General features: G+C 34.5%; 1 protein-coding gene across 1 annotated transcript; it reads right to left on the bottom strand.

Annotated features, from left to right (window-relative positions):
* Nucleotides 1–3,769: 3,769 nt before the first annotated feature.
* LOC128989257 (cytochrome P450 6k1-like) lies at nucleotides 3,770–5,191 on the bottom strand. Its single transcript, XM_054411133.1, has one exon. The coding sequence runs from the start codon at nucleotides 5,189–5,191 to the stop codon at nucleotides 3,770–3,772; it is 1,422 nt and encodes a 473-aa protein (XP_054267108.1).
* Between the last annotated feature and the right edge of the window lie 22,777 nt (nucleotides 5,192–27,968).

Here is a 27,968-nt window from a genome sequence, read left to right on the forward strand (position 1 = left end):
AGCAAACTAATATAAGATCTAAATGGGAAAAACATTAACAATTGATCAAAGAATATACATTAAGTATTACAGGTCAATAGGAAAATACTACTGATTAAATAGGTACCGTTTTTTAATGATTTTCTATAATTAATCTAAATTGGAACTAAGACTAGTAATTTAAATCAGGTATTTTAACTTACAGTAATAGCTAACTGTCAAACCGATGTTTATGCATAGATACAAATAGGTTTTATAGACAACGCTGTTTTACTATTGACTTCAAATAGTTACTGTTCTTGAAGTATGGTTCATGCTGGAAATATGCGCTTATGTAGATAAAATGTTCTTAATGGCATAACAAACAATATTGGTCCCATATAGATGGGAATTATAACAAGCGTTTTCAATCAGCTGTTTTAACTAAACTAGAGGTCGTCCAGTGGTCGCAAACTCGACCAAAAATAATGTACTGATTCCTCTATTTTGAAATTAAAAATAAAAATTCTTAAAAAAAAAACTCCACATGGCTCTTTCGTACACTTATTTTAAACACTTTAAGTTTATTTTCACCCCACGCTGTAAATAAAACATGTGGTTGGAATTTCTTCAATTTCTTTTGATTTCTGTTTATATTTCGTCTCCAGCGTGGTAACCCATATGGCCCATGTTAATTTTTTTAACATTTTAAATTAATTTTTGTGCTTATTTTTGAGCCTATTTTAATTTATAAAGGTATTCTGCACATGTACAGGAAAATATCTTTCTAACAGTATGCGTAGATTTTCCCTGCGATGCACACGAGCTAAGAAGAAATGTTAGAAACATGCTTGCCTATTAATATATAGATAGAAATTTTGAAATAAAATATACTTAATGCTATTATTAAAATGAGGTTTCATTATTGACTTTAGACAGTGCAAATAGACTATTTCTAGCTATTGTAAAATCAAAATATCAACTCTGTTTTTTATGTGGAAACGGTTATACGGGTAACGACTAAATTAAATAAATATCTTGTTAACTAAAATAGTATTGGGCTTTAAAAAAGATTGTTTATTATGTTGCATGAATAACTATACAGTTTTTAAATATGTTCTGTAAATTAACGTCGTAGTCAGATTGTGGTATACAGTATTACATAAAATTTTTTTGTCACAGTCAATAAACTACTTCAGTAAATATATTTCTTGTTAAAACGGAAATGAGCAAAGTAACAAGTTGGTGCATGTCACCATCATGAACATGGTAGTTTTGTCACACAAAGAGCTTCCTGTCGAATCAAAAGTTTCCCGAAATGCAAATCTTCTCCAAGAAGTTGTTTATCAATGACTGATGACTGATATTGCGGGTCTAACGACATCCGGTCTGACCAATGAGTCATGACTTGCACCCTAAACTCACCCTTACAGCGCCTGCTGGGGTAGGTCGGGGTGTAAGGGATACTACGGGTTGAAACATGGGGATTAAACACAAGTAAAATTATTTTTATTTCATGATGTTAAAGTAACATTACAATGTTTCAATTAAAAGTCACTTAGTAATAATCATTAGATTCGTAGTTGATTAAATCTCAATATATTATTACCGGATTTTTTCACATAATGATACAATATTAGGCCCAATCTCAATTATACAATTTTGTCACGCAAGAGGAAAAAGATGCTGAATTAAATTAATCTGAAATTTATTAGACTTATTTTGCGAAGTTCAGGGAGAGAATGCTTATCAGGATGGCTTATAAACTAAAATTGATTTCAATAAACTGCTCTAAAAAGGTTAACTTGGGTTATTCAGGCGTTGACCCAGAAGATCAAAGTATTTTTGTTACCCGAATAATATTACCCTCCATTTTACATTCATAACTTACTCGTAATTGGGTTAAATTAAAATACTAAAATATATGTGATATCTCAAATCATAATTATAATGCTTAGGATGGTTTTTATGTAAATTAATTTTGTTCTTTATTAATGAAATAAAATATTAGGCTATATTTAAAAATAATTTCAAAGGTTTTAATTTTTAAATGTTTAGTTGGTAGCTTATTGTGTCCTACAAAAAAAAATTAACAACTGTGTTTGTATTAATTTCACCATAATAATGATTGGTCATATCTTTGACTATAGATTGTATCTACAGTTCGTATAGACTTATGTATCAAATAGTAAATAGTCATATATTGCAGTGGCATTAAATAGGTAACAGCTCATTCTACACTAAAAAAAACCTTTGTTAGTAATACCACAAGCTCGGACTTGCATAGTTCATTTGCATAGTTGTCTGAATGCTATCCTTATTCAATATTATTCAAACAAAAACTTCTTTTGAAGCAGGTTGGTAATAAACCGGAATATTTAAACTAGTCAACCATTTTATTTTGCACTTATTAGTTAAATAAAATATAACAAAACCATCATTGATACATTGAAATCGTCTAACAATCCATGATATTATGTGTACAGGGGAAAAACAAGTAACATAAAAACGAATCAAACACAGCTACAAGGGATCCAAAATTAATTTGAAATTTAAATGTTGAGGAACAATAGCCCCTAACCGTCGGGCGTGCATTGAGCCCTACGTCACTCATCATTACATAACAGAAGACTACACGGTACTGTGAGTGTTGAGTACACCTGTGAAACCAGCACCGGAGGTAGGCACTTGTGTTTTTGTGTGCAGCGGCGCAATCACAATAAAGGGTACCTGCGCAGGCGCAACCATACCTGCGCCACCCTCCCCCACCACCCCGCCATCTTAGGGCGCTTCCTGGACACGATGAGATCGAGATTGGAGATGACTGGGAGGGATGATGAGATGATGAGTGACTGTGCATTTGGATTTCTCATTTGAGATGTTTTGTAGGTAGCTGAAACGTGCATGCTTGAGGAAATGATTAAACCTCAGCTGTATTTGGTGTCAAAATTCGGGGCTGTAAAATACCATTATGAGCCCGGTCAAAATTCCCATACATAATTTCGATCGATGGTTTCATGATTGCGTCAATTATCAATTGGCAATCAATTATCATTTATCAATTATTTAAGATGGGGACGCCACTATGTGCGTATTTATGCCCGAATATGAGTGAAGGATGAGTGTGGGATGAGTGACGAGATCTTGTAGTCTTTTTAGTGACTAAGGCTGACATTTTCCTTAGACACAGCTGTTAATGTACGAAATTTGGATTTCGTATTTAGCCTGTTCTATGATTGATATTTAATTAGCATTAAAAAGTTATAAGGGTTACTAACAGGATGCAGCACTATTACATTTCTTTTGCATTTATGACAACACCTAATTTGAAATGTTTGAACCAACTAGCTACAAAAATCTGTGAAAAATGATAATTTACACTCTTTCATTGTTTTGGTGCAGTGGTAGAACATTATGGCTATGGTAGATGTGCTATACTATAGCATCCCGTAAATTAAAAGAACAACATTTACCGTGTCCTCTCTCATTGCAAACCCAAAGCACGAGTATAACTGCAATACGCATTTTATACTTATACGCCAACCTCGTACTCTACGCGACTGGTACTCTGCTTGTACAGTATAAAGGAATTTACAAGGGCAATACAAGAAAATATACCCATCAGTAAGAAAATAAATAACAAACGTCAACACAAAAATATGATAATCAAGTAAGTATAGACATAACTAGATCTTAATAAACACATTTGGTGCATTTGGTTCATTAGGTTAAAATTAAGTATTCGTGAGTAATTACTGTTGTTATTTTTCAATTTATCGTACTTACACATGATAAAATATCGAACCATCACTTATGATTTTCTTTTACTAAACCTCAACCAGACGCCATCTCTAGCCTTGAAGTGTAGATTTTTGTCAAACTGCAGAGGAAGGGTCATCTTCGGTGAGATGCTGAGGTCATGCTGAGCCACCACCCTCGCCAGACACAACTTCACCGTCAGCACGGCCAGGCGGATGCTGATGCATATCCTGGGACCGTGTCCAAACGGGAGGTAGGTCGAAGAAGTTCTGTAGTTGTTACCTTGCCAACGCTCCGGCCGGAACTCCAGGGGACTAGGATACAAGTCCGGGTCCTTATGAAGTGCGTCGGAAGTGATAAAAACCTGCATGTCCTTCTCGAGAACCACATCAGTCCCTGGTAAATTGTATTTTTCATTGACTGCCCTCATCAAAAGCACGTTCACGCTATACACGCGAAGGGTTTCTTGGACCACTCCGTCGAGGAAGGTCATTTCCCTGAGAGCTTCAAGGTTCCAATCCTTATGCTTGAGCATGACTGAGTCAATTTCTTTGTGCAGCTTGTTTTGGATTGACGGGTTATTAGCGATTTCAAAAAGCGCGAAAGTAACAGTTACTGAAATCGGCTTAATTCCTGCTGACATGAATCCCAGAATTTGTGCAGCTATAGCTTCTTCGGTGAATTGTTTAGTAGGCTCTGGGTCTTCAACCATTAATTGTTTCAACAACCTTTTGATTTTGCTAGAAAACATAATTTCGATCTCTTCTTTTCCATATTCACTCTCCTCCTGCTCTTTCAAGTCAAACATTGTTTGAAGGATGTCATTTCTTCTTTCGCCACTTCTCTTTCGATAGTTCAAGATACTCTTTACAACCCCCTTTAGAATGTCTATTGCCTCATGTGGTGCTCCTCTTATCCCAATGAATTTAAATAACTTTGTAGGGAAAATGCTATACAGAGTAAAGACAATGTTTCTACGTAGCGTTGGTTTGTAAATTATATTCAGTGCTTTGTTGAACTCTACCGCTTCTTTAGAATTTGACATCTGCACTCCGCACAGGCAACTGACCATCGCCTCGGTGGCAAAGTCTGTAGTTAAAGACTCAACATCAACACCGTCTTGATGGTCAGAGCTTAAAACTCTCTGTATAAAATTGTCAGTGCTGGATAGTATCTGTTGGAACATTCCCTTGACTTTGCCAGAGGTGAATGCTGGAGAGAGTTTCAGTCTAAGAGAGCGCCACTTCTCTCCCTGGCTAAACATCAAGGTGTTTCCCTCTGCTGTTTCTGACTTTGGCGATTGCCTCCATCGATCGTGGAAATGTGCAAAATCTTCAACCAAAATGTGCTCGACTAGCTTCGGATCGCATACCCAAAATGATGGTCGTCTTCCAAAATACACTCCGCCGAATCCTTGATGTTTGAAATTGGCGTAAAACTGGTTGATGAATGAAATCCAGGAACTTCTTTTCATCATTTGTTCTTTAGCACTTCCAAAAGGAACACTTGGCTTTATAAATGGAACATTTCTATCCTTCCAGTAGTTATACTCTTTAGTAAGATACCAGTATAATAAATACGATAGAATGAAAAGAGCTAACAAATAAATTACATTTAATTCCCAAGTCATTTTAAAACTGACACAATTTAACAGTTTCAAACCACATTAAACACTGTATACTTTTCACATGACTGGTAAAAGCGATTCTCTGTTCCATATTACAATCTAAAACGTCCTCTTGAGAAGACATAGTCATAGATATCATTAATTGATAAACGCACTCCGTTATCTGTTTTAACGTGTAGATAAACGCGACATTCTCATACAAAACTTCTCACGCAGTAGTTGTTCATGTTTGCATTTGAGTTGTAGAAACACATTTTTTGTCCAAATTCATTTTCCAAAATATATTTCCGTTACACAGACACCGTTGTCTTTCGTGGTGCCACGTGATAGGCTTACCAAATATGGACGGTTTTTATCCAATAACCAGCGTTGCCTTAGTTAATCGCATCCTAATAATCCAATTTATTTAATTGAAGAGTGTTATAATGTACATAAGAAGGGCTCTTAATAATGCATACCAAAAGGCTACCTACTATAAATACTTAATAGGTAATCTTTGGGAAGAGCCATCGAGGTTCGAAACTCAACACTACGCATGACGGGTCGTCTGCAATTCTAATTTAATTACAATACTGGGACAATTGCGTCGTCCTGTCCCAACTACTATATAGGAGGTCACGAATTGTGGATATTTTTAGGCATGCATTATGGATGAGATACTTCCTGGTGTGGATTAACGTCTGCAATAGTAAGTACTACGACGATCTGTAGTACTATCCCGATAATTAGACCAATTCGTTAATTACAAGGAAAGGATCCAACTGTAGGTCCCTTAGTTGCCATTAGCTGTATGGACTATTAATTAACAGCTGTGTCTAAGGAACAGGTCGGCCTTAGTCACTAACAAGACTACAAGATCGTGATACTCATCCTACACTCATCATTCACTCATTTTTGGGTTAAAATACGCTGATAGTGGCGTCCCCATCTTAAATAATTGATAATTGAACTTTAAAACTACCCATCTACCATTTTCAGTAACCAAACATTATTATACACATTTATGAATGTAAGTATGTTCAAACTAGTACCCGTGTACAAGTCAGTCGATTTAGCACACCAAAGATCATTTTATTGTCTACATCCTCCGCTTAGTAGTATTTTGCGTAAAAGTAATTTAAGCTTCAGGGGGAAGGGATACACACCACTCAAATGTTTGTGGACATGTCACGAATCTACCTCCTTCCCTCCAGCGGGCGGGCATTAATTGCACAAACTGACCTGAGTAATTGGGTATTCCTGAATTGCGCCAACTACTCCAGGGAACCACCCAATACGTTCCTTAACTACACCAAGTCGCTGCCCTCTTTGACTGTATAATTGAGTATGTTCGGTCAGGTAAGGATAGGTTAGATTAGGATGACGTAAACATTGACATACCTTCTGCCGGCACACCTACCAACCAAAGTAATTTACTTTCTTCAAATATAACCAAGTTAACATTAACCAAGCTTTAATTCAGCTTGGACTTGGTGCAACCAAGGAACATTTTTTGGGACCCTTTAAGAGCTTGACGCAATTAATGTACCTCAAGCACTGAATTTGATATGCTAACTGCAAAGCTACATACCATCTTTTAACCATCTATAGATCCATAGATTCCTTTCGTAAATAAGTGCGCTGACAAAAGCTTTTAATTTAAAACGACGAAGACGCTACGAATAAGACAGCCCAAGACCCTAAATTAACATTACACCGGCGTCTTGACAGGTCTGAAGCAGCTCCGCCTTCTCAAGAGTCGGGATAAACCGACAAACCAACGTCTTGGGACAACGGACAAAAACCTGCTCTTTATACCAGACAAGACACAAGAGGGCATGAATGGCAGAGGAAGTGAAGGCGTGGTCGTGGGCTCTCGTTCTCAGGCTCTTGCGACACGTAACGTACTAGGGGTGACGGAATATCCTAGAAAGTGTTAGATATCCATCCCTTATAATAAGGGATTGTGAACGTTCCATAAGGCTTAGACAATCTCAGCAAGCCTTATCCCTGTATGTTTATTTAATTATATATATAAAAGCCATTTTGATATTACTAGCACCTGCGTTACTAGTAACCTGCGTCCCTTCGTGACTTAAAAATCCGTGATATATTTGGTATATAGTTGATAAGGGTGAAAGCGATTATATCTCATAATCATATTAATTGGATTGCGACCCCTATCATTTTCATTGCATGCGCGATCTCTTAGAAGCATCTTAGAAAAATTACAAATACTATGGATACAAATGGAACATACTATTAAAACACAAAATGTAACGTAAGTCATTTTCTTATATATATTTAACACAAATAGTATTACAATATTAACTTGAATTCCCTAAAACATCAACAAAACATATTATGAAAACATAAAACCCTCATACAACACAATATCTAATGTAAATCATTTTCTTCTTTACATTTTATACAAATATCATTACAACATTTTATTAGAATTCACTGAAACATCACCAACTACAAATAACACCAAAATTGTATCATGGCCATATGTTTTGGTGTTAACAAATGTACTTTAACATGTACGTTAACAAATGTGTCAACAAAGTAATGTAAACTTAAAAAGGTTCAGATGATTGACAACGGAATTCAGCACAAACTATGACATTTTAAAATCCTATAGAACAAATAAGGGCTTTCATGGGATATAATCCAAACCCGCAAAAGGCTCATCTAGAAGATAAGAATTTAAATTGATACCCGATACGCCTATAAAAATAAATATTTAGGGGTCGATCTGCTGCACACAAAAATCCAACAAATTCTTTTAATAATATAGACGTCCAGTGGTCGAAAAATTGACTACGAATTGACAGACTTCTCAATTTTCACCCAACGCTGTAATTAAACATGTGATTGAAATTTCTTCCACTTGTTTTGATTTTCTGTTTATATTTAGTTACTATTTTGTCACCAGCATGACAACCCATAAGGTCTATGTACATTTTTTATTTTTAAATTCATTTTTTGTGCTTTATTTGAACCTATTTTAATTTACAAAGGGATTCTGCACATCTACAGGAAAATATCTGTCTGAAAATATGCGTGGATTTTCTCTGCGATGTACACGAGCTGAAAAAAAGATTGTAAAGAAACATGCTTGCATAGACCATCGATGTATAATAACTCTATTATACATCGATGGCATAGACTTGAATACATAGACTAGAGCTCGCCCCGTCGTCAAAAACTCGATCAAAAGTATGTATTGTGCAAACTTATTTATTTTCACCCCACGCTGTAAATAAAACATGTGATTGTAATTTAATCAATTTGTTTTGATTTTCTGTATATATTTTGTTGTTATTTCGTCACCAACATGGCAAACCATAAGGCCCATGTTATTTTTTTTATTTGTAATTTTTTTTCCTTATTTTATAGCCTGTTTTAATTAATAAAGGGATTCTACACATCTACTGGCACATCCTTCTAACAGTATGCGTAGATGTTCCCTGCGATGCACAGGAGCTGAGAAAAAAGGGGTTTTATAAACATAGTAAACAATAGTTATTTGTGTAACTATTGGGCGAGGTGGCACTTTGGCAGTGCTTGTGGCAGTTTGCACGCGTGTTATTATATTTTTCATACAGTTACTACTAGATGAGAAATAAAGGAAATATATTTTATATATATAACGTCACTATAATGAACATGGACAACCAAAGACAAAAAACTTGAAGGCCTGCAACTAACGACCAATACAACTTATGACGGCAGCTACTTGCCAGTTGTGAGTTTTGATTTAAAAACTAGAATCTGGAAACCGAGGCTTTTCAAAATATTCAGTGCGTTTGTAATGTAAGTGTCAGATTTTATACAACACAAAAAAAAAAGCTTTTGAAGCTTATCAGACCCTCTGAATGTGAAGAAAAGTCGGTGGTGGTAGTGGTTGGGGGCAGTGTCTTCTTGGCCTTATGTCAATCTCTGGTGGAAATCCAAGTCCCAACCTTTATGAAAACTTTCCCCAATTTTCAGTGGTATTGAACAAGAATTTCAGTCTAAACTCACCACAAGGACTTTTCAACCTCACGTTACCCTAACGGCAGAGTATAAAGACAAGTCGGTGGCGGTGCGGTCGGGGGCAGTGTCTTCTTGGCCTTAGGCTAATCACAGATCTCGGTAACCAGAGACTGGGGCCTTTACCTTGCACATCCGGGTCTTTCAATCCCTGGGAACACACGTGCATCTCCCCCCCCTCCCCCTACAACAACATGAGTTCGCCTTACGACTTCACTTTTTGCAGCCGCCTTCACTTTTTGAATGCCTTTCATGAACCGTAGCATCAGCTTACTGATCCCCAGGTTCAATAAAGCCCTCCAACTGTTGAGCAAATTGCCTCGGTGGAAGAAGATATCTTGATTTTGTACAAACTATTGTGAATTTCGAAATAATGATTGCCGCATAGTTTTGGGAGAATTTCTAGATTGGACACAAATTGTGAGGGATTCTTGGATAATTACTGTAGACTAAAAATATTGATGGAAATAATTATGTTACAGTATTTATATTTTTTGGTTTTCCCTTCTTTATACAGGGTGTTTGTGAACTCTCTCGACAAAATTCACAGGATTATTCCTTGGATTAATACATGAATATTTTACATCATAAACATGGGTCGCCGGAGCCTCGTTTTCCGTCTGTCTGTCTGTATGTGTTTTTTTATAAATAACCTTATAACTCGAGTTTGAATCGAGGTAAAAACTTTAAATTTGACACACTTGTGTATTTTAACGTGGTACACAAACATGCAAAATTTCATTTCGTTGACTATAGCCGTTTCAAAATGGCGGCCATCTAAAATCTTTGACCTCAAATTACATGAAAACCACTAGAGTTACAAATAAACACAAGAATAACAAAATGTAGGAAATGTTATGCCAAATCAAATGAGACATAGATCTTAAAGATCGGACAACAAACAGCTGAGTTATTAATTTTTTAAATCTTACTAATATTATAAATCTGAAAGTTTGTGAGTTTGTGTGTATGTTTGTGTGTGTGTTTGTGTGTGTGTTTGTTGCTCAATCACGCATAAACTACTGGACGGATTGGGCTGAAATTTGGCATGATTATAGCTCACATTCCCGATTAACATTAAAGCATATTCTTATCTCAAAAACCCTTTCGGGCTCCGCCCCAGTGGCTCTGTAGTTCCCCATGTTAATCTTATGATTTTTCATATATAAAAGGAATTAATGAATCTTAACAGCTGTTTCAATTAAACAAGTTTTATTCTGTTTTATGATGTTCAATAGCATAAAAGTTACAAGGATTACCAACAGGGTGCAGCACTATTATTTATTTTTTTTAATTTATGACAACAGCTAATTTCCAACCAAAAGGTGAGTGAGCGTAGCGAACGAACTTCAACCTGGAGGCGAGTTAGCGTAGCGAACGAGCTAACCTGAAGGCAAGTGAGCGCAGCGAACGAACTTCAACCAGGACGTGAATGAGCCATGCGAATACTTATGAAGTTAAACGGGGTGAAGCCCGCGGGTACAGCTAGTAATTAATAATTTCTTTACTGGCTTTTAATTGTTATTGTTTATTCTTTAAACTCATCTGATCTCTTCTAAATTGTTACAACAATGTAAGACTGCTGGTTGGACAGATGATTTTGAGATGATGATCTGATGATTTTTTGAGTTATTAATTTTTTAAATAATTAATAATTTCTTTACTGGCTTTTAATTGTTATTGTTTATTCTTTAAAATCATCTGATCCTTTCTAAATTGTTACAACAATGTAAGACAGCTGGTTTGCCCTAACAACAACATTTAGTTTTTTTACTAGATGGTAAATGTATTAAGTGTCCTATTTTTACCTTAACTATTGAGATCTGTTTAAGGTTACGTAATGTACTCTAATGTAATGTAATGTGTCTCTCGTGATGATTTTAAGGAATAAACAATAACAATTAAAAGCCAGTAAAGAAATTATTAATTATTAAAAAAAATAATAACTAAGTTGTTTGTTGTCCGATCTTTAAAATCTATGTCTCATTTGATTTGGCATAAAATTTGCTACATTTTGTTATTCTTGTGTTTATTTGTAACTCTAGTGGTTTTCATGTAATTTGAGGTCAAAGATTTTAGATGGCCGCCATTTTGAAACGGCTATAGTCAACGAAATGAAATTTTGCATGTTTGTGTACCACGTTAAAATACACAAGTATTTCAAATTTAAAGTTTGTACCTCGATTCAAACTCGAGTTATAAGGTTATTTATAAAAAAAACACATACAGACAGACAGACGGAAAACGAGGCTCCGGCGACCCATGTTTATGATGTAAAATATTCATGTATTAACCCAAGGAATAATCCTGTGCATTTTTTCGAGAGAGTTCACAAACACCCTGTATGTTATAGATATAACTAGTGGTCGTCCTGTGGTCGAAACTCGACCAAAAATAATTAATGTACAGACTTCTCTATTTTCTCCCCACACTGTAAATAACACATGTGATTTGAATTTCTTCCATTTGTTTGGATTTTCTGTTTACATTTTGTTGTTATTTCGTCACCATCATGGCAACCCATATGCTCCATGTTAATTTTTTGAAGTTTTCAAATTAATTTTTTGTGCTTATTTGTTAGCCTATTTTAATTTTTAGAGGCATTCTGCACATCTACAGGAAAATATCTTTCCAACAGTATGCGTAGATTTTCTCTGCGATGCACACGACCTGAGAAAAAAGGTTTTAAAGAAACATGCTTGCCTATTAATATATAGATAGATACCAATTTATAAGGTAGCATACTATGGTATTAGCAGATGTTGGAGTTCACTTTAATTACTGGAATCTTAGGAAGTGATTACGTTGTAGTACAAATATATAAAATATTTTGGCCATTAAAGAATTTTAGTATAAAGGTAGGCATACTAAATAGGTAAGCAAAGTTTAATTTACATAAAGAGTACTGTTTAGCTTTTAAACCGTACTAGCAAACTTCGTCACTTTGTGACTTCAACTTCAACATCCTTATTTCGCTTATGTACAATCCTTGATTTCATTTGGTATTATCTGCTGGGGAGCATGCTATCACACCACCTTGGAACCCTTGAATGTGGTCCAAAGATCAATTTTGAAAGTAGCTTTTAGAAAAAATAAAAGGTACTCCACTGATGCTCTATTCCGTGAGACGGGAGTATTACCAGTCAGACATATTTTCATTCAGTTTCTTCTTAGTCACCCATTCAAAAACTCAAACACGATCCTTACAGCAGTCACACATCAACACTACACAAGATATTCACACAATGTTGGAATATCTGCCCCTCAGCTACATAAGTCAGTTCTAACTACCATTTGTTTTTATGTTGCTCAGATTCTATATCGAAATCTAATTCAAAAATATAATATTCAACACATTTTTAGTTTACCCTCAATACAGAAATTCAAAAAACAGATGCTTGTTTTACTGCACACGATTACCAATGAAGAGGCCGAAACTTTGATCAGACCTAACCTTACTTGACCCTGACTAAACAATCCTTGACCCTTCGACCCCCTCGCCCTCACAATGTCTCCTGTCTTAGATTGCACTGGCTTTGGTTGTCGTCGCCGACATTCTCTTATCCGCTAAACGATCAAGCTAAATTAACAAGGCTTAAAAACCTTCCCAATTTTAGTGTGTGCCCTCAATTTGCTTAGACTGATAACAGCCAGGCCTACGCACAGGCACCTGCCCATGTAGGCCTATCCCATAAGTAATGCAAATTTTATTTTATTTTAGAAATATTGTACTGTTAGTTGTATAGCTACTCTCTGTTTTAGTTTATACTCTTGGGATAAATAAACGTTTTTCATTTCATTTTTTCATTTCATTTCATTTCATCCGTGATATATTCGATACAGTAACATAGTTGATATGGATGAAAACGATTATGTATCATCATATCCATATTATTTGCATTGCGTGCGCGACATCTTAAAAAATTTACAAATGAAACATACTATGAAAACACAAAATCCAACGCAAGTCAATTTCTTCTTTACATTTTAAACGACTAACGTAACAAAATGTTAATTGAATTTCCTAAAACATAGATAAAACAGACTATAAAAACACAAACATCTAACGTAAGTCCTTTTCTTCTTTACATTTTATACGAATAACATTACAACATTTTATTTGAATTCAATGAAACATCACCAACTACAGATAATCCCATTTTTCTTAGAATTCAGCACAAAATATGAAATTTTAAAAGCCTCTAGGACGAAGGGCTTTTACGGGAATTCATCCAAACCCGCTAAAGGCACATCTAGAGCATTAAATTGATACCCAATATGCCAAAAGAAAATATTTAGGGGTCGATTTGCTACACACTAACCCCCAACTAATTCTTTTAATAATATATATACCAAATTTGGGTATGGATACATATTACTATTACTACTTTTACTATTTTATATTACTATTTTACTTGTTAGATTTAAAGTAGATATACCTGGTTTCTATGTAACTCGACTCGCCAAATTTGACAATAGATGCTACTGGGAAGTCTCAGTATTTACATTTACATATATTTATAGTATTGTATAGTGTTTTACAGATTTGTAATATTATCGTGAACGATATTTTTACATCAAGTACAACAACTCTTAAAAAATTTTAAACCTGTTTCAACAGGTTTGTTTAACATATTATTTGTAAGGCGAGACAGTTTTAAGTGTATTTACTTTAACACTGGCTTGGTTTTCTCTAATCAAAATTAAGGAAAAAGTTTAAAAAATCTTTTGAAATTAAAATACATTTTCGATCCGTGGTGCTGTTATCTAGTTGTGACGTGTACACTATGAAAAAGATTTTCACTCTAAAGATTTTGGTTGCTGATTGTATTTTTACGCCCAAGCATGTGGAAACTATCAAATGTGTGATTTGTGCAATGCTGTTGTTAAACACCCATAAATATCCTATTCAATAAGACCATAGATATACTTTAAGAATACATTAAACTGATGGTTTGTAGTCGTTATTATGATAAGAAATTCTTTGAATTGAGATAATAATCACACGATAATGACCGCACTCTATCGTTGAGTAACAAATCACCATATTATCCACACCATAGCATGGCCAACGAGGTAATAATGGGTCCGGAATAGCACATTGTCCACCTAAAGTGATAAAACTCTAACCATTTAAAACTTCCTGTTGCGGGGACGAACAATGGAACAGCTGTTGCGATTGTAAAAGAATACAAGTAATGTTGAACATCACCGTAGCTGATCTATGCAGTGAAATATTGCATGAAAATGTCCCACTTAAGTAAAACTTAAAATGAGAGTATATTGTTAATTAATTAATATTAACTGTGGCTATAGTTAGTTACACCACCGAGAACTACTGAACCGGGCGTTGTATTCATATGTTACGTTGTAGACAGTTGAAAATAAACGTTATCAGCAATCTGACACATACTTTCTCCCATAAGCTTGTCAACAGCCTTTATACAGTAAAATAATTTTGTAGGAAAAAATCACACAAGTTGCAATAACTTTGGAACCGTAGTTGTTACAGTAAGGGGGGGTTACAATATTTTTGTTTAGAATTATGACTACTATCTACTGCAATACTGAATACAATATTACAATATTACCATTATTACACAATATTACAATAGTACAATATTATAAAAACACTACATGAAACTTTGTGAACAATAAGGCTTTTTTGTTTTACGATTTAGCCCCACAATATACCAAAATGTTAGTCTAGGTGTGTAGATTTACAAACTTACCTTACATTTTTGTAAACGTCCTTTGAGGTCTGCCCCAGTGGCTTTTAAAATTCCCATGTTATCCTTATGAAGAACATATTTGTTTATATTATGGATTGCTGTTAATATTTTTGTTGCAATGTTAGGAAACGTGTGCTATACTGAATTAGTTGAAATATTTACTATTTGAATTTGGGTTGGAGTAAATATTTCAATGGAAAATAGCGAGAAAGCCTGGACAATTTGATATACTGAAAGGAAAACTGAACTAACACTGTGCTAAATTTCTTGAGCAATCGAAGAAAGAACCGATTTGCAAACTATGAAAACATAGGAATTCGGCTATGAGTGGGAGACATTTGTAGAAAATACTTAAAAATAAGACCATCTTTTTAAAAATGGTATTTACAAGAAATGTTGATTATATCGAACTGTTATGTACATCGTGAGTATTTGCATAACCTTTGAGGCGACTATTTTAAAGTCATCGGGAATTATGACTGTTATTCGTTTTAAATTAATGCCTATAATACTTCGCAATTGCTCGAATTCGAGCAACAGGTACACTAGTAACACATTAATTTTAATCGAAACCGGTTTTTCCTAAATCCGATGTTTTGTTACTTTCTGGGATTTTTAAATGGGAAAATAACATAAGATACAATAACTTTTGAACCGTAATTTTTATGAAAATGGGATTTGTACCCCTTGAAATTCAAACTCGGAAACTTTGACGAAAACAATACTTTCTTCATATACTACTACTACTACCTACTACCTGTACTACTGTGTCACATTATATCCAGGGTATCCTCCGCGCCAAGAAGATCGACCTTGACCGGGATGCGGTGTAGGTCATAAAGAATCAAAATGCCAGAAACGGTGCGAGCCCTGAGGGCTTAGGTCACATGTTGGCCTGACTTGAAGTAATGTGACAAACAATTCCAGGTCTGTGTCCAACAGAGTAGAGGGGGTTTTTTAGTGAGTAGTCTGATAATTTAAGGAGTCTCACACTACAGGCTGGCTACCTGTGTGCGTAAAAGCATTTTCCCTCCTCTCCCTAAAAAAAAAAAAAAAAAAAACTACCTACTACCTACCTACCTACTACTACTACTACTACTACTACTACTACTACTACTACTACTACTACTACTACTACTACTACTACTACTACTACTACTACTACTACTACTAGTATGTATAGAGGGAGAAAGTAAAAGAAAAGAGTTCCAAGAAAATGAGCTTACGACATGGTTCACGGACATAACCCAGTCTTGGCAAACCTATAAAGTATCTCATTGTAAAATAATACATATTCTACCTCCACATTATCACGGTTTGGAAACTATAAGAGAACCCATAATTAATTGTGGTACACACGTTGAGCTTCTCATTCAATTTTTTAGTGAACCCAATTGCTACAAATATGATGTCTAACTTAATGCTAAAGTCAGGTATACAACTTAGACTTCTTTTGTTATGTGATGACTAAAATGGGAGACGGGGTAAGGCAGTACAGTATATTCAATATTCAAATAAAAATACTGTATAATCTTTCACAGTTACTTTTCTAAACACTTTATATTAATATGTACAAGTTATTTTAATACTTCATATCAGCTATTTAGTTAAAGAATATTCAAATACATCGAGCCAGCCGAATTAATGTCCATTGCAAAGATGTTTTTACTTACCTTTCCCAGGTATGTTATGCTATATAGTGAACTAAAGGTGAAATATTCAAATGACTCAATAATTGTGATGATACATAAATTCATGACGACAAGATAAATCTACACTCATATTTAGCATTATATTAATTCCATCAAATACTATTACGTTGCTTTATGTTTACTATTTTGTACTGTTTTATATAATTTTAACGAAATAATAATATATTATAATAATTTTTTACATTGCTGCTAAGAAATATTTGAATACGAAAAATTCAATTATAATTATTTTAGCAAAAACAAAACCAATAACCATTATTTAATCGTTAAAAAAATTATCCGAACGAATCAATATAAAGAAACGCAGAATAGTGTAGACAATGTGTGCGCTCTTTAATCTATGCTATAAAGGAATCCTGTAAGGTGTGTCTATGTACAAGTCAATAGACTATACGGAATCTACCTTAGGTACTTAGCTGTAGGTACTTTAGTTGCCATTAGCTGTATGGGCTATTAATTAACAGTTGTGTCTAAGGAATATGTCGGCCTTAGTCACTAACAAGACTACAAGATCGCGCCACTCATCCTACACTCATCTCCATTCATACTTGGCTTAAAATACCTACTTGTTTCTACTTTGTATGGTCGCCATTTCAATGAAAAGTATTAAATAAGTATTGCCACAGACAGTATTCTACTCTATAGAGTCACACACTTTAGTCTGTACTCAGACGGACAGCGCCGTTGTAGTTGGCTGGTCGGCAACCCGCATTACTTGCATGTAGCTGAATTGCTGCTCTTTGCTGACAGGCTTCTTGGCTCTTGCAATGATATTACCTGCAACTGCAAACTGCAACAATATGATGATGAACATTTTTGTATCATGTTCAATTTAATAGGTCAATGGTAGTCCTATTAAATTGCATCACCGAATGTAGAAAAACACTGATAACTCAGTTGTTTGTCATCCAACTTTAATAAACAAGGTGTCATTTGATTTGCATTTAAATTCTCCATCTTTTTAAAATCTATCTATTTAAATAACATTATTATCAACGAGTATGTAATTTTGCTGCTACAGGGAGGCTAATAAAGTGTGTTTTTTAGTAAAATATTAATAGTTTGAATAAAATAATTAAATTTGCCAAGTTTTATCAAAATATATAGGTACGTAAACATGTAAAATTACAACATTTTACAATATTCTCCATAAAAATAACATGGGAATTTAAAATTTACAGTCATTTTTAATTTTATACGTAATCAATGACCGTGCAGAAACTCTTTAATATACTAAATTATTTGTCTTTTTAAGCTCTGTAAGATGGTCTACAGAGAAATTGAAAAAGAAAATTGTGTTTTAAGGGTTAAAATGAGAAAACTTAATTTTTTCGCCATAAAACCCTACATGAGCACGTTGTTGTTGGAAGACCCTTTTCCCACGGTCCGATCTTGCTGATTCGCGAATTCATTCAAGTTTAACCCGCCTTACACCTTCAAGCCACATTTCATAAAAATTGGACAAAAATTACTAAAGTTATAGATTTTTTTATATGATTGCATATACACATATTTTTTATATGAATAAAAATAGGAACGAATAGTGTTTTTGGCTTCTAGGGAAATAAAAATGAAAAGTCTAGGCCCCGGGCCTAGGTTTTACCGCGCCACCTACGGTAATAGCTACTTCCCAAAACGTCATTAGTATAAAACCAGTAAATAATAAAAAAAATTAAATAGAAATCAGCTGTGATAAATGTATATAGTATAATGAATAGATTCGTCTAGAACTATATCAGATGATCATAATCAATGGTTTTAACTGACACAAAGTATGGATCTATATATTAATAGGCAAGCATGTTTCTTTAAAACCTTTTTTCTCAGCTCGTGTGCATCGTAGGGAAAATCTACGCATACCGTTAGAAAGCTATTTTCCTGTAGGTGTGCAGAATCCCTTTAGAAATTTAAATAGGCTCAAAGATAAGCACAAAAAATGAGTTTAAAGATTTGAAAAAATTAACATGGATCTTATGCGTTGCCATGCTGGTGACGAAATAACAACGAAATATAAACAGGAAATCAAAACAAATGGAAGAAACTCCAATCACATGTTTTATTTACAGTGTGGGGTGAAAATAGAGAAGTGAGTACATTACATTATTTTGGTCGAGTTTCGACCACTGGACGACCTCTCGTTTCCATAAATACTTTAGTTATATCATTGACTACATATCTAAAGATCAATCTACTACTATGGTTAAAGTTTTGAAATTTCTGCATGAGAAAGAGTTTCGATAAAGGCCTAAGCAAGCATGCCAGCTGTTTTGTTCGAAAACCATTCAAAATTTCACAACTTAAACCATTATTATCTTTGAAACAGTTAGGTTTATGAAAAAATCACAAGAATAAAATCGTCTTAAAATTACTTTTTCTACCAGAATACATCATAAAATACAGGGTGTTCCATAAGAAAAATCTAAGTTGGCGGCCACATTGGAAAAATGGCGGCTAAAATAATTTTTTTGACTTGACTATAATTTTTTAAATAAAAAATCCAAGGCACTTACCATTTAACTTTTTTTTATATCTCTTATAGTTTTCGAATAAAACGGCTGGCACACTTTTATCAATCACCCTGTATATGGATTTAATAATATTGCATAAAAGAGAAGCACAAATGTATGATTCAAAGTTTGTCAACAGCAATCTACAAAATGGCTCTTGTCTAGTGGTTTGTGAGCGACACTTCTACACTGGATCCCCTGGTTCAAATCTCACCAGTCGCCAATAGCTCTATATGATATAAAAAACCTCTTGACTCAGTGATTTGAGCCGACATTAAGCTGTAACAATAAATGGCAGGCAAATAACTCTATTTTAGAGGTCTTCTTTCATAAAAAGACAGGTGATAATTTATAAGTAAAGAATATTAGATATGAAAATAAAGTCTGGTAGAAATCCACATCAGTTGTGTGTATAAAACCAATTGTATTGAGTTTTATGTGAACCTTTAACCTTGTTCTGGCTTTTAGTAAAAAAACTCGGTGTTCCTCAGATGGTTAATTGAAATCGCATGTTCTTGATAGTCTAATTGCGATGTAGTGTTCTGACTTGGTCAGTAACCTTGACAAAGCGTTGACACTCAGAAAACATCAAGTACAAAAGCTTCCATCTAGAAGGTTTAGGAGGTTACATCAATGATATAAATTTATTTGTTAGTTGTTGTTTTACTAGAGACAACTAATCAATCAATTCAGGAATTTGATTAAACAATCTAGTATGGCATAATACATTCTAAATCAACACCATTGATATACAAGCCTTGAAGAAAATTTTATTAGAAGTTAATAAGAAAATCACATGTAAATAAGAAATAAATAATGTATGTATTACAATCATACCCAACGATAATACGTAGTATCAAATATATATAATACAATAATACGAAAACGGGACCAATTCAAGAAAATATATCAAAATTAAGAACTAGGGAATGATAAAGTATTGATACAATAAAAGACAACGATACTTACTTAACCCATATAACATTTGTAACAACATATTTATTTATTCTAATTCGATTACCTATTAACTTGAGAAAGAAACTAGGGGACCAAAGCAGCAAGTGCTGCCTTTTAGTTATGTATACAAATTAAAATTAAATACACACTTTTACACATTTAGTAACGGTCTTCCCCTATAACGATACATTTCAACACTGCATTACCATTATAAACTAAAAACAGAACACAGATCAATAAAAAAGCTTATACAGGTTGGTTTACGTAAGATGTCTCAAATTGATTTCGCTACAATCGAACAGCTGATTAAAAAAATCAAGTGATATCTTACATAATCATCTGATTTTTTAAATCACCTGTCCGATTGTTGAGAAGTAGAGTCCTCTCCTATTTCTGTGGACTGTGTTAACAATTAATTAACATGTGTTTTACAAGGGGACAACATGTTATTTGTTGATAACTCATAAACTAAAAGAGATATGGGTATGGTTTAGATTTGAAAGTTGCTTGGAATAGCAAGAGCTATAAAATGATGTGCTTTTTGACATATGATGCTATTTGAATTTTTTGGGTTTTGGCTATATCTTAAATATATTTTAAAAACAAATTTCTTTGATTTTTTTGTTTTTAGATAATATTATAATATCGGATACCAGAATAAATATTAGCTAGGAATGTGATATTTGAATCAGAGTAAAGATATCTGCAATTTCAAGAAAAATACAGGATATTCCGTAAAATCAAACTTAAATAAATGCCACCATTTTGAAACGGCTAAAGATAATTTAGTTCTATTTTTTTCCAAAATGTTTCTTCCTAATATGGGTGTATAATGATGTATACTATGATATATGTTTTTATTTGATATTTCTGTTTGTATTTGAGATTTGAACTAGTAACCTTCTGGTTTTGAACACTCTGTATTCAAAAAAGATTTAAAATATATTTACGTTATTCCTTGGTGCTTATTTAGTGGGACATAATTTTATTTCATCATTGTAGGTCCAACGGTTTGTCTGAAATCAATTTGAGACACCATAGGCGAACCGCCACTGTAGCAGTAATTCCATTAGAAAATGGCTTGACCTTTTAAGGCCTGTGGGTAATATGGTAATATTTGACACTTTTCCCACCGTCCTTCGCCCAAGCTTTAAAATGAATCCTCAACAGCCAAGCTACATTTTTCCTAGCTCAAGATATTTGTAATATTAAATATATAGATAGAGGATGTTATGCAAAAACCAGGTCTGTGAATAATTTTATACTTTAAAGAAAGGGTATGCATTATAAATCTCTATTAAAGATATTGAATAACAATTTACCAATTTTGCCATCGCTGGTCATTCAATTGGATACTGCAGTATAAAACAACGATGATAAAAAGAAGATCTATTTTACAGCCATACAAGTCTGGCCATATTTTACAGCCTGTAATGCTGTTGTAATAGAGCGATAACCGGTAAAAATAAAGTAAAGCAGAGCTGTTATCCACCAGACAAGGAAGCCACCATTATGGAATAGGTAAATAAGTGGGAGAAGCGGGGCAATTTGTGAGCAGTGGGCAGATGAGGCTAGTAGGCGAGAGGTTTACATATAACGAGATGTGTAGGGTCGTTAACTGACCACTAGCACAGGTAAACCTAGATAAACATGAAACAAAAATAGAGAAAGGGAAAATATTTCCCTCTTTGACCTTTTGTTAAATTACTGTATGTATGAAGAAAGATGAGCCAAAGTAGAATTCCTCACTCATATAGCATTTGTCATTACTTTTAAAGGCGGATAATTGAATGATAGACAGACAACAGACTTTGCTCGTTTTAGAGTTTAGGATAAACTTTTAAAGCTTATAAGTCGTAGCTTGGGAAATTGGCCTGGTGGGCAGAGCTCCTGAGGAATCCGATCATAAAAAAAATTTTAGCATATCCACACACTCTATGCTTCATTGTGATGTGCCGTTTTCCTACGTTTTTACTTGGTTAATGACCTTCAATTATGGAGTAAAATTTTATCTCATCACTTTACTTAGCAGTGATAAAATATCTAAGTTTAACCGCAATAAAAATGTTCTCGAGTTTAAACTAATTGAGAATTGAGAAGTGTGTGCTAAAAAATCAAGTAACTTAGTTAACTTACTAACTAAGTAACTTAGTTAGAAACATTGAAGATATCAAATAAATAACCCATTAATACTGCCACCACTGCCGTATACTAACCAGCTTATGAGAGCATTCTAGTATAAATTTAACGTAAATAAAATAATCATTTTGGTGAAAAAAACATTTTATTAATATCCAATGGAAAAAAAAATCAACAACATGGAAGCAAAAACATGGCAATACAGCAATTGAAAAGGGAAATCTACGCAGTAACTAAGTAATATGAACAAAGTACGGCGTTTTATTAACAAAACGAAGAAAATATAGACATAACGTCTGCCTCAAGATCGTATCTTTCACGGAACACATTTACATTCCCGTTGTCCTTTTAATGAAAGTAAAAAGTTCTTCATTACTTAACAAATGGACAATGAACATGTAAACACATAAACTCGCGGCTTGGTCAAACTATGGCAAAAAACTTGTAACCGCGCCATTGGTATTTTTACAACGCCGTGGACAACAAGTCTGATACCAACACTGTATAAATTAACAATAAACTTTGTATTTGGGTTTTAAATAGTTGTGGGTCGACAAATGTTGTAAATATTCAGGGATAACGTTACTAATGAGGTATTTAGGAAGTTGAACGTTGTATGGGTGGTGTTGGCAAACAGTTGAAAACCTTGCCCTTCTCAATTGCGGGGGTGGGGGGGGGGGGCACTGTCTAGTAGGGGGGGGGGTACTGCATAGGGGGGAGGGGGTACCCTGAGGGCAACTTAGATCTTGTGACCTTACGCAGATACCACGAGGACTATTACGTTGGTACGCATACACACTTTTAGCTTGAACTTCGTCTCTTGCTATACAGGGTGTCTTGCAACCATGAACAAACTTTGTCACGTTATTCAGCATGGCAAAATAAACAAAAATTGGTCTGAAAATAAGGTTTTGTAAAACCATTTCGGTCCGTGGCACGAACGCTATTTTCCAGCACACTATACCCTATTACCACTATTCACCACAGTAATAATGCACACTGATAGTAAACACAACTTTAAGGTTATGTGAAGATTGTGTATTTAATATGCATTTATGTTTTAAAAAAGTAAGCGGGCAGCTGATTTTGCGGCCCTAGGGATGCAAAAACCTGCTCGGTCCCCAAATTACGACGACAGCTGGCATGGCTAGCAAAACGTAACTTTCAGCCACCAATTAAAACATGCTATGTAAAATAGCTAAAAATATCATAGTGGGGTGAAAACCACTTGTTACTCATCAGCCTCTTTAATCTATACAATGAAATGGAATCTAAGAAAAGGAATAAACATACAATATAAGTTAAATCATTAAAGTATGATTTAAAAAACACATGAAAAAAGTAATATTCTTAGACACCCATGAAAATATAGTAGGCCTAACGCCTAAACAAAATCACGAAATAGTATATTTCTTCACAAGGGCCTAAAGTGACTCTTTTCGACCGGAGCTCAAGTTTTACGATCAAGGCGAAGCCGGGGTCGAAAAATGAGCGAGGGTAGAAAAGCCACTTTTTGTCCGTGTGATGAACTGGATTTTTCGTCATATTGCACCATTATTTGAACAAAGTATGTTACAAAACTAAAATAGTTTTCATAGATAACCTCTCAAAACTACATAGCTTGTTTTCAATTTAATTTGCTAATAAAAACAATCAGCTGTTTAGTAAAGTGATCAACGGTTTCGACGATTGGGTACTATCGATATGTTGAACTATTTACATTAAGGCAACAATTAACCACAATCGAATAAACCATCGATACATACCTTCGATACATGCAATTTTTTACAATATAAATTTACAACTGAGTTGACAACAGCTGATTTTTATTCTCTAGGGGCTAAAAACACTTATATTTACTCCTATGCTACTTTAAACCTGCAACACGTGCAAAACACGGGTTTTTTGCAGCAGTATGACGAAAATAAACATATTAAACAAGTAAAAAAATAAGAAATGGAAAACGACACAGACGACAAACAGCCCCTACAACAATACTTTGACTGTGACGAAACAATAAACAATCTAAAGCAACGATTGTCCAAAGCTGCCGCACCGCAACAAGAACAATCGTAAGTGATAGACAAAACCGGTTTATTTTGTAATGACAAATAGAACGAGAATGGCAGGAATTAAAACTCAGACAATAAAGGATAGATTCTAAGCACGTGCACAGAACTAAAGATCGCCGCTGATAGTAGAAAACATCGGCGTTACCTACAGACTGTGTAAAAACTATTGTATTTGCGAGTAACGTTCAAATAAAACGTATGACTTTATTCAACTTATTTTAGCAAGTGCTATCATTATTTTAATATGCTGATTACTGCAACCTTTATCACTGTACTAAGACAGTTATAAGTATTTTAAGCCGAATATGATGAATGGACTGAGGTGATCTGTAAAGTTTTGTTGACTAAGATCAGCCTTTTTATTTGGCTAGAATAAATGTTTTAATTGCCAATGATCAAGCCCAACGAGCTTGTGATGGCTCAGGATCGAACTGATTGCTAGGCGAGCTTCACAGCTATCCAGCTACCATTCAGTTGGTACATAAGTCTTGAATAATAGAACCATACACTAAATTCACTCTAGGACTTTGTAGTAGTTACATTAGTCGATTAGGTATTCAATTAACGAACATTGTGCGTTATACATTGGCAGAGCCCTTGGGGGTTCTAAGCTGTACAGTTGATATTATGACTCAACTGATGACTTTAAAAGATTCAATTATTAAATTAAATGACGAATTATGAAATATAACTAATAAAATATCATCCACTTACTACATATTTACTGAACCCTAATATTATTTAGTAGGAACTGGTCTTGTAGCCTGCGGAACGGAGAAACCAAGAATCTTCATTCTTAGAAGATGTTAAAACAACATTATAAAATCCAAGAGCTGCGGTGCAAACAAAATACGCAAAATACCTCACCTGGAAAAATACTTCCACCACATCAAACGTGAGGATGGTCTATAATTATATTAGTGGCACTAACTAGCACCAGTTGCTAGAGTGCTAGTGTATTAAAGTAACAGCATCAGCGAAAGTAATGGAAGTTACTAAAACTATTAATTATTATAAAAAATTGGCTTATAACTAGGCACTTACTATTATACACTTACTCTTTAGTGACATAATATACTTCGAAGTGACATCGGTTACTCCAAAGTGACAACAGTTACTCCAAGTTGGTACCACTTATTCTAAAGTGACATAATATACTCCATATACTCCAAAGTGCCACTAGCTACTACAAAATGACACCGGTTTCTAAAGTAGTAACAGTTACTGTACATTGGTACCACTAACTTTAAAGTGACATCGGTTACTCCAAAGTAACACCGGTTACTCTAAAATAGTACCAATTACTCTACATTGGTACCACTAACTTAAAGTGTCATCGGTTACTCTAAAGTAGTATCAGTTACTCTAAATTAACACTAACAGTAACACTAAATTTAAAGAGACATCGGTTACTCCAAAGTAACACCGCTTACTCTAAAATAATACCAGTTACTATACATTGGTACCACTAACTTAAAGCGATACCGGTTACTCTAAAGTAGTACCAGTTACTCTAAAGTGGTACCACCTACCTCAAAGTGACACCAGTTACTCCAAAATTACACTAGTTACTCTAAATTGGGTCCAGTTACTCTGAAGTGGTACCACCTACCTCAAAGTGACATCAGTTACTCTTAAGTGACAACAGTAACTCTAATTTGGCACCACTTACTCTAAATTGACATAAGTTACTCCAAAGGGACACCGGTTCCTCTAAAGTAGTACCAGTTACTCTAAAGTAGTACAACTTACTCTAATTGACATCAGTTACTCCAAAGTGACACCGGTTACTCTGAAGTAGTAGCAGTTACTCCAAATTGGTACCACGTACCTCAAAGTGATATCAGTTATTCCAAAGTGACACCGGTTACTCTGAAGTAGTATTAGTTACTCTAAATTGGTACCACCTACCTCAAAGTAATATCAGTTACTCCAAAGTGACAACAGTTTCTCTCATTTGGTTCCAGTTACTCTAAAGTTAGATAATATTCTCCAAAGTGACACTGGTTGCTCTAAAGTACTGCTAGTTACTCTAAATTGGTTCCACTTATCCTAAGTGATTTTGGTTACTCCAAAGTGACAACAGTTAGTCTCTAATTTGGCACCACTTACTCTAAAGTGACATAATATACTCCAAAGTGCCACTAGTTACTACAAAGTGACACCAGTTTCTAAAGTGGTACCAGTTACTTTAAGTTGACATCAGTTACTCCCAAGTGACACCGGTTACTCTAAGCTGACACAAATTACTCCAAAGTGATACCAGTTACTCTAAATCAACATCAGTTACTCCAAGTGTCACCAGGGGCAGTCGGGGTGTAGGCGCCCGCGGTCAACGACCAATTGCTGAAAATAAACGACCAACTGTCCTTGGCGGTCGAGTGGTCGGAAACTGAGAAACTCAGATTAGCGGGAACATATGGCGGGCACACACACACACATACTACCTACCACCTACCACCTGGTCGCGACAAATCTTCTGTGATGTGCGACTGCAAATTATTGTGCTGCTATATTTAGACTTGCATGCCTACTAAATCTCATCCTTGTGTGTTCGCCTTATCGAATGAGATAATGGAAATAAGGCGGAGGATGACCAGATTCTGTTCTCGTTTTTATGGGAGACTATTTAAAAAAGTGGGGAGGAATTTGTATTTACGAGTCCTTTATGATTATTTTCACGAAAAAAAGATTCTACATAAAAACACTATTTAATGCAATATCTTATACTCTTATATGAGCAATGTTTGCTTGTATGTATGCTTGTATGCTTCTATGTATGTATGTATGTATGCTTCTATGTATGTATGTATGTATGTATGCTTGCACAAAGATCTCGAAAACGGCTTCGACAATTTCCTCCGAATTTTGTAAATAATTTTTATCTGGCCTTAAAACGTGTTTACTGCAAAAACTGACAAAAAATCTAATTGCGTAAAAAAATTCAATTGAAAGTAATTTTTAACATTTTTTAACATTGGCCTGTAGGTTGCCAAGTAACCATGTTGGTTGAACAAAATAACAAGGAAAAAGTAAACAAAATACTTGCAACATGTGTTTATAACAAGTCATACACAGTCTACTAGCAAATTACAAAGTACAGTACAAAGGGGAAAAACATCAGTTGTTACTATTGAGCAGAAATTACATTGTAGATTACTCGAAATAGGGGTATAATGGAAATAAACTATAGGTACCAAGCCATTGCTCGGTCCCCAGGAACTAAAGTTTTATTTATTTAATATCCAGTATAAACCCTTTACTATGTTAACAGTTTGGTATAAAATCTGTAAGATCTACAGAAACCTAGCATGGACGTTCTTATCCAGACTTAATGTGTTTACTAAGAAACATTTTTGCGAAATGCCACCAAAACTCCTCTTTAGAAGACATCTACTGCTATTTTACGGTTTTTTGTAAACTATATAGTTTTATTTAGGTTCATGTTAGTATGTGTACGTATTATTTTACTATGTAGTTTTAAATCA

This window comes from Macrosteles quadrilineatus, unplaced genomic scaffold (genome assembly GCF_028750875.1).
Source record: "Macrosteles quadrilineatus isolate MER2022 unplaced genomic scaffold, UCM_ALF_1.0 Scaffold_3__2_contigs__length_128488019, whole genome shotgun sequence".
Lineage (NCBI taxonomy): Eukaryota > Metazoa > Arthropoda > Insecta > Hemiptera > Cicadellidae > Macrosteles > Macrosteles quadrilineatus.